The sequence below is a fragment of the Pithys albifrons genome, chromosome Z (assembly GCF_047495875.1).
Source record: "Pithys albifrons albifrons isolate INPA30051 chromosome Z, PitAlb_v1, whole genome shotgun sequence".
Taxonomy (NCBI): domain Eukaryota; kingdom Metazoa; phylum Chordata; class Aves; order Passeriformes; family Thamnophilidae; genus Pithys; species Pithys albifrons.
Genome location: NC_092497.1, coordinates 14,907,004 through 14,923,502, shown reverse-complemented (window position 1 = coordinate 14,923,502; position 16,499 = coordinate 14,907,004). Strand labels below are relative to the sequence as shown.

The 16,499-nt window shown below is 43.5% G+C and overlaps 1 protein-coding gene across 1 annotated transcript in view; it reads left to right on the top strand.

Annotated features, from left to right (window-relative positions):
- Nucleotides 1–15,271, top strand: part of PLCXD3 (phosphatidylinositol specific phospholipase C X domain containing 3) — a 96,852-nt gene extending 81,581 nt beyond the window's left edge. Inside the window, exon 3 of the mRNA XM_071581304.1 lies at nucleotides 7,988–15,271. Within this exon, the coding sequence (XP_071437405.1) occupies nucleotides 7,988–8,144 (157 nt within the window). The 3' untranslated portion in view covers nucleotides 8,145–15,271. The remainder of the gene's footprint in view (nucleotides 1–7,987) is intronic.
- Nucleotides 15,272–16,499: the final 1,228 nt, after the last annotated feature.

The window sequence follows — 16,499 nt, the reverse complement described above, 5'->3', positions numbered from 1 at the left end:
AGATAACCTGTGAGACACTGTCCATGGTTAGATCCACCCCTCGGTCACGAGCCCATCTGTATGTCGCATCTCTGCCCTGATGACCAGAGGCATCATGGGCCCATCGGGCTAGAAACAATTCACCTTTATGCTGCCAATCCAGATCTACCTGAGAGACTTCAATCCTGGCAGCTCGATCCACCTGCTCGTTGTTACGATGCTCCTCATTAGCCCAGCTCTTGGGTACATGAGCATCTACGTGACGGACCTTCACACTCAGCTTCTCTACCCGGGCAGCGATGTCCTGCCACATCTCAGCCGCCCAGATGGGTTTCCCTTTGCGCTGCCAGCCGGCCTTTCTCCAACGCTCCAGCCATCCCCACAGAGCATTGGCCACCATCCACGAGTCAGTGTAAAGGTAGAGTCTTGGCCACTTCTCTCGTTCAGCGATATCCAAAGCCAGCTGAACAGCTTTCAGCTCTGCAACCTGACTTGATCCACCTTGTCCTTCAGTCGCTTCTGCAACTCGATGTGTAGGACTCCATACAGCTGCTTTCCATTTCCGGCTTGTCCCTACAATGCGGCAGGAGCCATCTGTGAAGAGAGCATATCGCTTCTCCTCTTCTGGTAGCTGGTTATATGGTGGGGCCTTCTCAGCTCGTGTCACCTGCTCCTCTTCTTCTTCAGAGGACAATCCGAAACTCTCACCTTCTGGCCAGTTGGTGATGATTTCCAAAATCCCAGGGCGATTAGGATTCCCTATCCGGGTTCGCTGCGTGATCAGAGCGATCCACTTACTCCATGTGGCGTCAGTGGCATGATGGGTAGAAGGAGCCTTTCCTTTGAACATCCAGCCCAACACTGGTAGTCGGGGTGCCAGGATGAGCTGTGCCTCAGTGCCAATCACTTCTGAGGCAGCTCGAACTCCTTCATAAGCTGCCAGGATCTCTTTCTCAGTTGGGGTGTAGCTGGCCTCAGATCCTTTGTATCCCCGACTCCAGAATCCCAGCGGTCGTCCTCAAGTCTCCTCAGGTACTTTCTGCCAGAGGCTCCAGGATGGGCCATTCTCCCCGGCTGCAGTGTAGAGCACATTCTTCACATCCTGTCCTGTCCTGACTGGCCCAAGGGCTACTGCATGGGTAATCTCCTGTTTAATCTGCTCAAAGGCTTGTTGTTGTTCAGGGCCCCACTGGAAATCATTTTTCTTCCGTGTCACAAGGTAGAGAGGGCTTACAATCTGACTGTACTCAGGGATATGCATCCTCCAAAAGCCCACGGCACCTAGGAAAGCCTGAGTTTCCTTCTTGCTGGTCGGTGGGGACATAGCTGCTATTTTGTTGATCACCTCTGTTGGAATCTGGCGACGCCCATCTTGCCACTTCACTCCTAGGAACTGAATTTCCTGAGCAGGTCCCTTGACCTTACTTCGTTTAATGGCAAAACCAGCTCTTAGGAGAATCTGGATTATCTTCTTTCCTTTCTCAAAAACCTCCCCTGCTGTGTTCCCCCATACAATGATGTCATCGATGTACTGTAGATGTTCTGGAGCCTCACCCTTTTCCAATGCAGTCTGGATCAGTCCATGACAAATGGTGGGACTGTGTTTCCACCCCTGGGGCAGTCGATTCCAGGTGTACTGCACCCCCTTCCAGGTGAAAGCAAACTGCGGCCTGCACTCTGCTGCCAACGGAATGGAGAAAAAGGCATTGGCAATGTCGATGGTGGCATACCACTTGGCTGCCTTGGACTCCAGCTCATACTGAAGCTTCAGCATGTCCGGCACAGCGGCACTCAGGGGGGATGTGACCTCATTGAGACCACGGTAATCCACCGTCAGCCTCCACTCTCCACTGGACTTTCGTACTGGCCATATGGGGCTATTAAAGGGTGAGTGAGTCTTGCTGACCACCCCTTGGCTCTCCAGCTCACGAATCATCTTGTGTATGGGGGTCACAGAGTCTCGGTCAGTGCGGTATTGCCGACGGTGCACTGTGGCTGTGGCCAGCGGTACCAATTGTTCTTCAACTTTCAGCAGTCCCACAGCAGAAGGGTCCTCTGAGAGGCCAGGCAAGGTGCTCAGCTGTCTGATTTCCTCTGTCTCCACAGCAGCTATGCCAAAGGCCCAACGCAGTCCCTTTGGGTCTTTGAAATACCCATTCCTCAGGTAGTCTATGCCAAGGATACACGGGGCTTCTGGAGCAGTCACAATGGGGTGTCTATGCCATTCCTTCCCAGTCAAGCTGACTTCAGCTTCCAGTACAGTCAGCTGTTGGGATCCCCCTGTCACCCCAGAAATAGAGATGGATTCTGCCCCGACGTATCCTGATGGCATCAATGTGCATTGTGCACCAGTGTCCACTAAAGCTTTGTATTTCTGTGGGTCTGATGAGCCAGGCCACCGAATCCACACAGTCCAATAAACCCGGTTGTCCCTCTCCTCTACCTGGCTAGAGGCAGGACCCCCCTAGTTCTGGTCATGGTATTCACTGCGCTCTCCCTGTGAATATGACCGGGAGGTTCCTTCAAGAGGATCGGGCATAACATCATCATTCCTATACTGTCTGGAGCCTTGCCCACAAGAGACCGGAGCAGCCTTCAACCTTGAAGAATTCCCTGTGTTAGTTGTGCCTCTTTGCAATTCACGTACCCGAGCTGCTAAGGAAGAGGTGGGTTTCCCATCCCACTTCCTCATATCTTCTCCATGCTCATGGAGGTAAAACCACAGATTGCCGCGTGGAGTGTACCCTTTCTCCTTAGCTGGAAGACGCCTGCTTTTGATGGCAGAGACTCTCGTTTGTTCTGGAGAGATATGGAAGAGTCCTTCCTTAATCTTCTCTTCCAGTTCAGGCAGTTTTGTTTCCACAGCTGAGATGTGGGCTCGTAATGAAGCAGTGACGGTGTCTTCATAAATCCTGAGTTTGCTGACCAGTGCACCCACCTTGTCTTCTCCCTCTCTCCACTGCAATGTTGCAAGGTAGCGAGAATACATTTCTGGCCCAAGTCGTGCAAATTTTAACCACATCTGGGATGTGCACTGGACACCATCTGGACTTTTAGGGAATCTCTCATCCTCTGAAAAGATTATCTCCAGTACGGCTAATGCCCTTAAGCACCGGATACCTTGTTCCATCGTGTTCCATTGTCCTTGCTGTACGTGGAGGTCCTCCTTACAAAGATATCTCTCCCTCACGCTTGACAACAGTCGCCGCCAGAGGCTGAGAGTTTCCTGTCTCTTTCCAATGCCCTGATCAATGACAACATCTCGAGAAAGGGATCCCAGCTGCCTCGCCTCACTCCCATCTAGAATTGTATCATTGGCTGCAGCATCCCAGATTCGAAGTAGCCAGGTCAAGATGGACTCATTTGCCTGTCATGTGAACTCCCTCCGGAGCTCACGCAGCTCTCCCAGGGATAGGGACTGGGTGATTATTTCTGTCTCCATTTCTTCTGCTTGAGATGAAGGTCCTGACTCTTCCTCGTCATGCGCTATACGAACTGATTTGGTCTTTGATTTTCTTTTCTGGACAGGGGCAACTGCTATCGGTTTCTGTTGTCCTTCTGGCTCCTCCATGGTTTGTGTGGACATGGTGCTGGTTGATTTGTTTCCCTTTCTCTCTGGCTCAGCTGTGGTTTGTGTGGGCATGGTGCTGGTTGATGTGTCTCTTCTCTCTGACTCAGCCGTGGTTTGGGTGGACATGGTGCCTGTGGATTTGCTCCTTTTCTCCTCCTCCTGATGATGCTGTACCACACCAAGCAGTGTGCGGTAGGCAGTGGCCAGGGCCCAGCAGGTTGCTGTGAGCTGCACATCTCTGGGACTACCAGAGCATCTTCCTTTCACATAGCTTAGCATTTTGGCAGGGTCCTGCAGTTGTTCTGGGGTGAATTTCCAGATCATTTGAGGAGAGAAGGTCTCCAAATACTGGCCCATATCTTCCCACTTCCCGTGCCACTCAACATCATCCGCTCCCAGGGCAGGCCTCCAGCAAGTCTCCTTAGAAAGCCCAGTTCTGACCCTAAACATGGTGTATACGGTACAGAGGAGACAAAGCAACACTAACAGCACTAACAGTAGGATTATGCTGTCCCTAACATCAAAAGGAAGCTCAATATTTTCAATGATTGTTGTAGCAGAGGTGGAAAGGTGGAAGTAACCATCTCTGCCTGTTTTCCCCACAGTCTGGGTGCTATTTTTAATGAGACCCCAGAGGTAACAACCCAATCCAGGACAGGCACACCGGACTGAATATACATTCACAATGAAATTCATTGCTTCTGATGTTATGACAACATAAACATAGTATATTAATAAAGCAATTTTGATCCTTCTTCCTGGTATTAAAGAGAGCATCAAAATAGGCACATGGTTCCCCATGTGTCTAAATATGAACAGGACCAGATACACCATCCACATGAATACATCGAGCAACATGGTAGTCAGGGAGTTTCTGTATCCAAATACACAAAATGAAATTGTAATTCTGTCTTCTCTCTCGTGCCCCACGTTGGGCGCCAAAAGATGTGCTGGTTTAAAGGTGAACCAGCAGGGGAAATGAACTCACCACGAGAGAGATTATAAGTCAGACCTAAAATTTAATAATAATATTACAATAACAACACTGACACACAAGGGAAATTGCTTTCAACTCACAAAACCCCAGCAGTATAACCCAGTGTCCTGGGGCACAAACCCAAGGGGGTTTGTTTGCCCTTGTGCTGAGACCCCTGTGGTTCCCCCAAGTCCAGAGCAAAAGGAAAAGAAAAACCTGTTGGTGCAGGCGAGGGCTGCGGTCTGGGTGAGAGCAGGGATCTCCTCCTGTCAAGGTCCTGCTGCTGCTCTGGATCCGACGAGAGGTTCCCGAGGTCTTCTTACCCACCACTTATATACCCTCAGGGAGCACTCAGTCCCTCCCCCTGGGCGGGGACTCACACAATGGGTGATTAACTCTGGGAGCCAGGGGGTGTTGAGCTGTTGATGGCCCATTAGCAGCTCCGCCCCCCTCAGGCTGGGTGTGAAGGTGATAATGGCTCCCTGGGCAGCTGCTGCTAATGGCCCATTGACCTTGGGGAATGAATAGAGGGGTAGAATACACAGCTTTGATCACCCCCACACAGGGTTAGCTGGTCCTTCCTGCTGAACTAGGACAATTTCTTATCAACATTGCAAGATGGATTGGGTGTTGGTAGCAGGGGGTGCTGCAGGGGTGGCTTCTGTGTAAAGTTTCTAGAAGTTTCCACCATGTCTGACAGAGCATTGCACAAGAACATCCATGAAGACCGTGGCACATACTGTGTTTCTGTGAGCATAGTCATGTAGATGGTTTGTTCACCTGACTAAAACCCTTAGTGAGAACAGTCACTAGTTTGAGGCTCAGTTTGGGAATTACAAATAAGGGTGAACAGCATTTGTACTGCTTCTACAAAGGCACCCTGAGGAATGTTAAATCAGGCTTATTCTAATAATATGGTGAGCATGTGAGATATTTGTACTGAAACTGAACAACATGTGGCTTCTTAACAGTGATTGGTGTAATCCACTTTCAATATGGCATTATGGGAGGAAGATGATCTGTATGGTCTTTTGTATTAATTTCTGTAATAAACAGAGTCACATAGCCTAGATCCAGTCTTTAAGGTCAGTGGAATCTTTTATTTAGCAGTCTTTTTTTACAGGATTTTGTTACTTAGCTTTGTTATGCAAATATGCTTTTTGTTTGATAATGTGATTCCTTTCTGACTGCCTTTAAATGCTCTCTAGTCTCATGAACAAAGGATTTTCCTGACTTTATCTAACAATATGCTTATTAGCAAAGGGTCTTGCAACTGTGTCCTGTGTGAAATATCAGTAAAACAAAAATAACCTGTTCAACTATCAAGCCTAACTGCGGATGAAATGGCAGGGCAGGCTGAGTTTAAGATAAAGCTCTAATCAAAAGGAGGCATGACTGTTTGTTAAAGGCTGGCTTAATAAGAACACACTAGGAAAGAAAAAACAGCATTTTGATCAATATGGGTAAGTGTACAGAGAGCAAACTCTATGGTCTGAGGACAGAATTATGTCAGAACCACAAGAACAAATGAAGGACACCAAAAGAAGTTAATTATGCCTCAAGGGGGAGTAAAGTATCAAGGTTATCAACTTATGCAGAAGGAAGGAAGAAAAAATCTGAGCCTGCCTACAATCAATCAGTTCACTTCTAAACCCAAAACTCTTTGGACTTAAATAGGATGATATCAAATACAAAGGCAACATACTGCCATCTTTTAAGTTCAACCTTATGTCTTTGTCCAAAGTTCAGCAGTACACCTCCCATGTGAAGATGCAGTGAACTTTACAGCTCCTCTGAGCTGTCTTTTATCACTTTGGTAGTCCATGCTGTTCTGCTGAGATCTGTCCTGGCTTTCATTGCTTGCAGATCTTTTCAAGCAGTCCAGACTTTGCTCAGCATTTAACACCTGACCTGTGCCTGTTACAGGTCCATGGAGTGCAGCTTCCCAGGATTACATAAACTTAAATCTGAAGGTGCTGACTGGGTTCATAAACAGCAGAGTGCTTAAGTTCCATTTTATGAGCTATTGTGCGTACATACTTGTGCTTCAGTCATGCTGAATCAATGAGTGAAATAAAATGTGTTTCTGGCCTTAGATGTGGATCTTACAGTGGATTCAAGCACATCTTGGTGAAGCAAAACATTAGTGTTCTGCATCCTCCTGTAAATCATAGAAGGGGATAATTGTAAGTGCTTAGGGTTTTTTTTCTTTACTAAATTGTTTTAAAAACTGAGTGATTTTAGTGGCCACTGACAAGTAGAATCTGTCTGCTAATAGTTATCTTTTATTTAGATCTGTTTTCCTAAAGCTTTGAGAGCAGATTTAGGTTCAGCATGTTTGCTTTGACTGAAATTACTGTCAGACCAAAATTTTGCATGTACCTGTGAAAAAGACTGCACAAGATGCTAGCTGAGGGACAATCACATACTTACAGATCTTAGAGCAAAGGGAGAACATGATGTCCATCTAAATGACTGCAACCCTGCCCAGCCCTTAGGTTCTTTTATTTAACTCGGCAGCTTGAAGTTGGCCATGAGTATAATTTTGGCATGATATCCAGGCTTGATTTAAAGACTCAAAGTGCTGCAGAGTTTGTCACAATCATTGGGATTTTGTTCCAGTGGTCAATTACCCGTTCTCTGAAAAATACCCTTTCTCTGAAAAATCTGTACCTTATTTTTTTTTGAATTCTATTCACTTCTTTCTTAGAAAAACTGGATTTTGCTGCTTGACTTCCTCAGCAGGACTAAGGAGCCTTTTATCTTCTCATAGATATTTCTTGTGATCAGTTTGTATTTTCACAGATCAGAAACATGTCAGAAAAATTTCTTTACACTCACAAATCCATTTAGGCAGACATCTTCTACACTCATATATTCCTGGGCTAAGGGTCTGACTTGATAAAAATATGCCAACTTAGAAAGAAGTTGATAGGATTAAATATAATTTATGGCTGGAATATCAAAACTGGGGAAGAAAAGGTATGTGGTATATGCTGTACTTTTACTATAGACATCTTGGTTGCTCCTGTATCTCTCAAAATATTATTTTCACCATTTCCTTCAATGTGTCAAACCTGCTTTGAAATGGCTTGAATACTCTGTTTCTTCTTTATCCATAAACAGTTCCCATGGACTCATATCGCCAGATGATAACAAAAAAGTGTGAGGTCCATGCCCTTGTCCCTAGGCAAAATCAATAATTACTCTGAGCCTGTATGATCTTCCTTCCATTCCCTTGTACTGAGAGGTTGAAGTATAATGAACATATTACTTCCACAGAGAGTGAAAATTATTTAAAAAAAAAAGTTTTCAAAAAGCATGGGTGGTAAACTGTGTCCTTTCTCACACTGTTCCCTTAGATACCAAGTACAATCAGTGGGAGTCACTGTTGGTAAATCTGCCTTGATGCATTTGCCTCACTGATTTATGAGTAATTATTGTTCCTCTTTTCTCCTTAGGGCTCTTCCTGCAATGATGGAGTGGGTCCGAACTCAGAAGGCGGGAGAAAGTGGTGTGAATGTCATCACTGCAGATTTTGTAGAACTTGGTGACTTTATCAGCACAGTCATAAAGCTCAACTATGCCCTGGATGAAGGTGAAGATGACACTACTTGATAGTACTGTGATATATGTGTTGTTGTGTTACTTAGACTTTAAAAAATAACAAGATTGTATTCTAAAAGGCATATTGTAAATCCTCATCTTGTAACACACTGAAGTGTTTAGGGCTTTAGGTGGTGGCCATAAGAAAAATGTTTTCATCATTTATGATCATTTTTCACATCTGTGTTTCATGTGAAGAGCAAAACTAAACATGTTTACAGTGTTTGATAAAAGAAGGCCATTTACAGGTTCTCCATGAGGTACCAAATGTGATTCATGTGTCTTCTGTGGTTGTGAACAGTGCCAAGAAACTTGCTGCAAGGGGATGTGTATTGTCCTCTTCCTGCTCACAGCAGGATTTCCAATGATGTGAGTGTCACACCAGGAGACTGAGGGCAGTATATTTGGCACGAAAATTTTAAGCTGCTACATTTCATCTCTTAAGTGGTTTAACTGATCATATTTATCAATGAGCTACAGATTTAAATGCCTTTGTGATGTGAATCCAAGGTCATGCTTCTAAAACACATAAAATCAGTGGACAGTAAACATGATGTGTTATGTACCATAATAAGTGGACAGTAAACATGATGTACTGTGTAGCTTATGCAGAGCACAGACTAAATCCTGCTTGCTTTTGTTCTCCAAATGAGATTTTCCAATGTCTCTGCCTCAGGTCAAGCCAGCAGATAATGTGATACTGGCCTAACTCTGTAATCACAGAATCGGAGAATGGCTTGGGTTGGAATCAACCTTAAAGATCATCTTGTTCCATCCCCCTTACCATGGGCAGGACACTTTTCACTAGACCAGGCTGCTTAGAGCTCCATCCAGCATAGCTTTAAACACTTCAAGGGATGGGGCATCCACAGCTTCTCTCAGCAACATGTTCCGGTGTCTCATCACCCTCACAGTAAAGAATTTCTTCCTAATATCTAATGTAAACTTACTCTCAATTTGAAACCCCCTTGTCCTGTCATTGCCTGCCCTTGCAAAAAGTCCCTCTCCATCTTTCATGTAGGCTCCTTTCAGGTACTGAAAGGCTGCAATTAGGTCACCCTTAATCCTTCTCTTCTCCAGTCTGAACAAACCGAGCTCTCTCAGCCTTTTGTTAATAGGAGAGATGCTCTATCCCTCCGATCAGCTTGGTGGCCTCTGGCCTTGCTCCAACAGATGGATGTCCTTCCTGTCTTGGGGACCCCAGAATTGGATGCAGTGCTCCAAGTGGAGTCTCACCAGTGCTGAATAGAGGATCAGAATCTCCTCCTTCAATCTTCTGCCCACTCTGCTTCGGATGCAGACCAAGATACAATTACCTTTCTGGGCTGTGAGTGCACATTGCCAGTTCATGTCCAGCCTCTCATCCACCAGCACCCTCAAGTCCTTCATGTCAGGACTGCTCTCGATCTGTTCATCCCCCAGCCTGTGTTGTCACTGGGGTTTGCCCCAACCCAGGTACAGCACTTTGCACTTGGTCTTGTTAAACCTCATGTGATTCCCATGGACCCACTTCTTGAGCTTATCCAGGTCCCTCTGGATGGCATCCCATTCTTTGAGCTGTACCACTCAGCTTGGTGTCATCTGCAAACTTGTTGAGTGTGTACTGAATCCCTTCATCTGTGTCATTAATGAGAATATTACATAGTACTAGTCCTAATATGAACCCCTGAGGGACAGCTGTTGGTGCATATTTTCCCTGGTTCTACCAGGAACCCGGTTAGGCCATCTTGGAGCACCACTTCTTTCCAGGATTAATCTTACATAAGAGCCTGATCCAGTATCCACTGAATTTAATTGAAAAATGTCCTGTGTTTAGTATGGGTTGAGCATAAGTTCAGTGGGTTGGGTGCACTGTGAGATGGCAGTATTGTCCCATCATGGAAACCTGATTTCTGTGGGACTGAAACTACATTTTTAAAAAAAGATAGGTACAGTCTAAGCTTCTCTTTAAGGCAGCTATGAACAGAGCACTTCTCCACTGATTACAAAAAAATCAGTGCCAGTTTCATCAGTGAAAAATTTCTGTGGTAGAGAGTGTAGTAGTTCAATTCTAGCTAATAGCAGTACTTTATAGTCCTTAAATTATCTGTTAGATATAATACTGCATAACACAAGATTGAAAGTCTATTGAATGACACTGTTCTAGCAACAGAATCACTTATCATTCTACTTTTAATGAAACACATATAAAAAAAATACATGGAAAAACTTAGTGATTTATAAACTGAGAGCATTGCAACTGTATGACACCTAACTGGATAAAATGCAATCTGTCGTATCTCCTGGACTTATCAATACACAGGTACACAACATTGGAAATAAAAACATTTCATGTTTTCTAAAAAATACATGCTGTAACATCTTACAGGGAAAACTCTCTGAAATATTGCAGGCATTTATGGGATAGAACTAAGGTCAAGTTTCCATTGATAATACTAGAACTTTTGGTTGAGTGAAAAGAAGGGCATCTTACAGTCCTTTGCTATTTTCTGTCAGATGATAATGACTACCACCTCCCATCAGAGTTTAGAAAATCCAAAATGGTCTTACTGAACAGTTGGGCTACAGGGGTACTGTAGGATTTTTGTTTATTTTAATTTAGAAAGTGGAATAAAAGGAACACTTCCTGCTATTTTGTGGTGACAGGGTGCCCTGCAAAAAATGTGTGTACATGTATACTATAAAGAAAAATTTAAGTGTGTAGTATAATGATACATTTAAATGTGTATGTGTGATGCAAAGACATCTATGCACACTTTCATAATGGTATTTATGACTCTGGACAGGAGTATTATAAATTTTTTGGAAAAAAAAAAAGGTGCAACTGTTACGAAGTCATGCCTCCTTCGGTAGCATTTTCTTCTGTGTAGGTTAGGACCGTAAGAGTCATCCCCAGTGAAAGCTGTGATCTAAGCCAGTTAGGTTTTTTACAGTGTTTATCCAGACTGCCTCAAAAATTTACCTGAGCTTCCCAGCTGATCTTTTTATTGGAACAAGGGATAGGACTTTATTGCTTTCATGCACAACTAAGCAAGATATGGAGCGGCTTGATACACTTTGTTTCTGGTTTCTACAGGCTCTCCAAGTAAAATTTACACAACAGACGCATCAAATGAAACATGAAAATAGATTTTTTTGGACCCACACCTATTTGTGTGTCCTACATAGAAATGTGTAAACCTTTGCTTATTTATTGGCAGTGTGGTCTGAAATGCTCTTTTCATTTTTCTGTTTAGTTGGAGTTGGTTGCTTCCAGACTCTTCCTGTGATCCTTTGACTGCTTAAGTATAGTCAAAAGAGTTAATCTTTCCTTATATAGTAAAGTGAACTGAATCCTTGGGTGGAGTAAAAATTAGGTTTCTTTTTTTGGATTCTGGTTGAAATTCTGTTGCATCTCAGAGCATCAACACCAGGTTCCTATTGGTACCCCCTGCTTAAACACACCAGACACACTGGGCTTTTCTCTTGGGCAAATGCTATGCTGTATTTTAAACAAGTGCGTATGTGTGTGTGCCTGTATATATGAATAAATATAAAGCTATCTAGAGTTTGTTAGCATTGTTATGAAATGTTTGCTAAGTGTCAATTTTATTCTAATTGTCATTTGGATATAAATGAAAAAGCAAAGCAAAGCAAAAAAAATCCTCTAACAAAACAATAATAGACAAATCATATAGTTTCTTCATTAATGGGGAAAAGTACTAGCAAAGTGTTAAATTCTCGTCAGAAAAACTATGTTTCTGTTTAGCTGTCAATCTTTCTATTGGAGAAGCACAGCACTTTATGGTAGGAACAGGTAAACAAACTTGCCTTAATTATTAAAAGAAAAAAGTGCATGTGGGGATATACTATCCATGCTCTTCTGGAGATCTCATCTGTGAGGGCCCAAAACTGTAAGTCCTGATAGAGATGTATCACTCCCTGTTGATACTGTTTGGGGATCTTGCCAATAAAGAACAAGTCAGAAAGTACTATGCAGCACAACTGGACCCTTCAAGAGCCCAGTTTTGCCACCCATATGCAGCTAAAGCTCTCTTTGATTTCAACCAGAAATGGGCTTACAGGATTGGGTCAGATGTGTTATTCTGACCTTGTCAATTTGGAAGGTTTCTTCATATGTTTTATGAGGAATCTTGCATGGGACATGAGATGACTGTAATCAGCCCATCAAGGAAAAATACCTGTCTACGCTATCGATCTGCGTAAGCATCTATTTACTCAAACTGTCACATCATTGACTGCTAAAACATTTTTTTTGCTTCCTATGCTCATCTCACCCCAGCTATGTTCTTGATATATACATCAAGTACTGTTGTTTTCTGACATTTTCTTGTGATTACTTGATCCTTTCTTTTCAGCCATACTTGAAAAATGGTGACAGTGCTGCACATAATTTTTCAGTTTACACATGTTGAGATATCTTTGTTCAGTACCGATCTAACCTGCAACAATCTGGACAAACAGTAGTTGCTTCCTGGAGCCCAGTTTCTGCCTAGTTTGTTGAGGGGTGAATCAGAATCAGAACACAGGAGCCTCGTTTTAAAATTAGTGGGTTATTTGCATTTTGCTGTTGGATACTTTCCTGGTTTTGTAGGTTTCAAACCTACAAAGCATTATTTTAAACATACACATGTATGTATATATAAATATACATGCATACATGTATGAGAGGGAACATATGATCCTGTATGCTGGGCTGAGTCTTTCTGTCATACTAATACAAATCTAGACCATTTGTGCTAATTTCAAAGTAGTTGTTAAGCCTTTACCATGAGATGAGAGGGAGCAGATAGTCAGTGTGTAGTAAGTATATGCTGTGTTGCAAAGGAAATTTAAAATTGTGGAGCTTAATTCCACAAAACAAAGAAGGCAGAGTGCCCAGAGTTCCAGTGCTGTATATCCTGAATTTAGTATATGAAGCACTACTTATTAGCAACTGATTAGGCTATTTGGTGATTTCAAGAGTTCAGGTAAAACCATTTTGAAATTCCAAACTCTTTTTCAGTGAAGTAAAAGCTAATATTGTATGATGTATTTGCCATATCTCCGTAGTAGCTTCTGTGTTACATACAGTCAATGTTGTTCTGAATTGTATATGTTTACCCATTGATGAGATTAAAATAAGATGTATAGTATGTGCAATGTATTGATTACAAGTATGTTGGAGTTCAGTGGTCTATTTAGTTTTTACTGTGCTGCTGTTTTGTAGGTAAATGTGTGTATGGGATTATGGATTGTCTGCAGTGTTCAAGGAAATAATAATTAATCCTAAAGGAAAAGGGCAGTTATGTAACCTGCCTTAATACATTAGTATAATATTGTTAAATCTCATAATTATCAGTTCTGTTTCAGATGTTACCAAGGGTTGTCCATAGAGATGACTCCCTCACTTTTTGGCATTAAGGAATTAAACTTGAAATTGCTTGGAGCTCACTTACATATTTGTAAATAAAGAATAGGATGTTTGCCTGATCAACTACCTTGATTGTACAAGGTGGCAAAGACATGATTTCCAGTGTGTTGCAGATCAAATCACTTCTGTGCACACACAACTCCTGCTGATGTCAGTGGGAATTGTGATCATGTAATTGAGTGGCCTAAAATTCATCTTCTGGAACACAGTCGTGATAGGAGGATGGGGATATCCTGGCTTTAAGGAAGTGCCTGGATGCTATGCAATACTGCTCATGTCCTGTGTTGGAACATAGCTTTAAATTTGCAGGAAGAGCTTTGAACACTGCTCCAGTGTAGGTTGGACTGTAAAATTCCTTACGTGACAATTACAAATGAGATAGCCTGATTGGCCTGGCTTGCCCACGTACAGCATTCAGCTTTGAGGAGTCACGGCAGCTTTAAATAAAAAACTATAATAATTTCCCTGTGGCTGGCAGAACCTACGTAGGAATCTCTACATTGCCTACAGGAATGACTCCTCTACCATTCCCACAGCCAGGTCTAGCTGTCCCTTCATAGTTTCTGACTAAGATGTCTCTGCATGATGCCAAGGGTAATTATGAAAGGTGTTCTAACTAACCAGAGAGGAATCCGTATCGTGCCTGGCTGACTGGAGTAGACAGAGGTTGCTTGCCCTACAGCAGAACATTTGGTGAGAGGTCAGCTTCAGTCAGACCAACGTGAACAGTGATTGAGGAAGGCAGCAGTCTGATTTCAGACCCTCTTCTGTTATCGTTGTCTAGTTAAAATGGAGCATCTTGTCACTTCTCTCCTTTGCCTCTGCTCCATGGACCTTATCTGAATTTCTGCCTACACATCTAACTGCCGGCTGTGAATTTTCGAAGGTTGTCATCATCAGTACCCCATAGCAGTCCACAGAGTCTTATAAGATGTTAAGTATGGGGCTAACAGATGTCAGAGTGCTTCATCTGATGTCCCAGGATGGTTTATCTCCACTGTATAAGTTTGGCACACACATCCTTTTAGATGGGCCTCACCTTGGCCAATGCTATCTCCTAAGATGGGGTTTTTTTCTGCCATGAGAGGGCTTATACTAGTCTCTTCCTTCAGCCCTGAGTCCTACAAAGGTCAGTTTGATGAAGAGAGACTCCTTGAGTAGTTGCAATTAGTTTTGCTGTGAAGCTGAGATCCTTAAAGCAGAATCCCTGGGTTATGTGTAATTACTATGACTGAAAATAAAAAATATGTGGTTAAAAACAGTTGAAAAAAAGAAAAAGAAAAATTATCTGGGCTTGCCAAGGCAGTTGTTAAATCTTTAACTGCCTCAGTCATCAGTAGCTGTAGCATCATCTGGGTGATGGTTATTTGGATATTATTGCCACACTGCCTCTTGACACTGTTCAGGGTCTCTGTACAGAAGCCTTATTTCTGATAAGCATTAATGCATCTGAATGACTTTTCTCCGTTTGGTGGGAAGGACGATTGAGTAATGCTGAGGACATGGAGCTCCCTGTGTGTTGTGCCCACAAAGGTTCACAGAGCTGCACCTTCTCGTTTTAGGATCTGTTCAATGGTACTTTAATAAATGTTGTGTAAAAAATGCCTGCAGTTCTGTATAGCAACTGTGAATTTTTATGACAAGAATGTGTATTTAGAGTAAAAAAGAAAGTAATATAAAATCCTGTTTCTTTGTACACAGTGAAACATCTAATAAAGCTCTGGTATCTGTATTCTTGGTTTATGGCTTCATTACTTGATTTAAGACTTTGCATGCAGGAGACTTTTGAAGCACAGTTTGGGGTTATTAGGTGGAGTCATATGTTAGACCCAAGCAGTGCTATTTTATAAGGGGCATAAATGGACTGCCCCATGAGAGCATTTCAGCAGGAGTGTCATTTCTCTTTGGTTTGTGTGGGGTCCTTCAATACCACAGAATTGTGATGGGTTGTTCATGCTGCCCGGGACACAGCAGGCTCTTGGCTGCCCTTTTCCCCAGTGGGGGTCTCCAGCCCCAGTTTGCCTCAATAACCAAAGGGCAAGACCCAGCTGTGTAGCCTGCTCAAGCTAGTGCTGCTGACTCCTGCTATTGGTGACATCTTGAGAGAAGAAGGGAGATGGAACACAGGCACCACATCGCTGAAATGCCAGTTCACTTTGTTGTTCCCCTGGGCCCTCCCAGCATTGCTGCCTGCAGCCGAGGTAGACACAATAAGCGCTGACCTTCACTGAAAAAAACCAAACCCTACTGGCCTGCAGGTGCCGGTGAAGAAACCTGGCTGCTGCTCCAAGTCTGGCTCCAGGACACGCCAGTGAGGAATTGAGTCCCTCCATGTCTCCCTGGTGTCTCCTATGGGTTTCAGGGACCCCTCAGAGGGGGACACAGGCAACTACCCACTAAGAGTGCTCTGCATCCAGAAGGGTGACCAGCAAGGCTGAGCCTTGCAGTGTCCTGCAAAAGTGGAGTGTGGTGTGTAAGAAGCTAAAAGCCTTTCTGCATGGCAACAGCTTGAAGTTTAAGGTTTGTATTGGTTTATCTTCCTAGCAAGGCCGGAAATGTTGTTTTCTAGGACAGACCTCTTTTGCCCACCTCTCCTACTGTGTCACAGGCAAACCTAGCCCAGGTGCACTGCCCTCCTACTCTCTTTGGCCTCTCACTTGGCCCAGGTGAAGCCAAGGAGCCAGGTGCAGGCTGCCAGCATTGCAGAAGAAGATGCCATGAAGCAAGCAAGTCCCTGAGTGACTCTCTGCAGAAACCCATTAATTAAATTTGTCATCTGCTTAAAATGTCTCCCCACTTCTTCCTACCCCACAGCTACTTACCAAGAGGAGTATGTCAGTTGCTCAGTATATAGATGAATTTTCATAATTGCTAGAGTGGTTACTGAACAATAAATGTAATCTTTAGTTTGCATCAATGTCAATGAACAAAGCTTCATCTCTCCTTTGAAATGT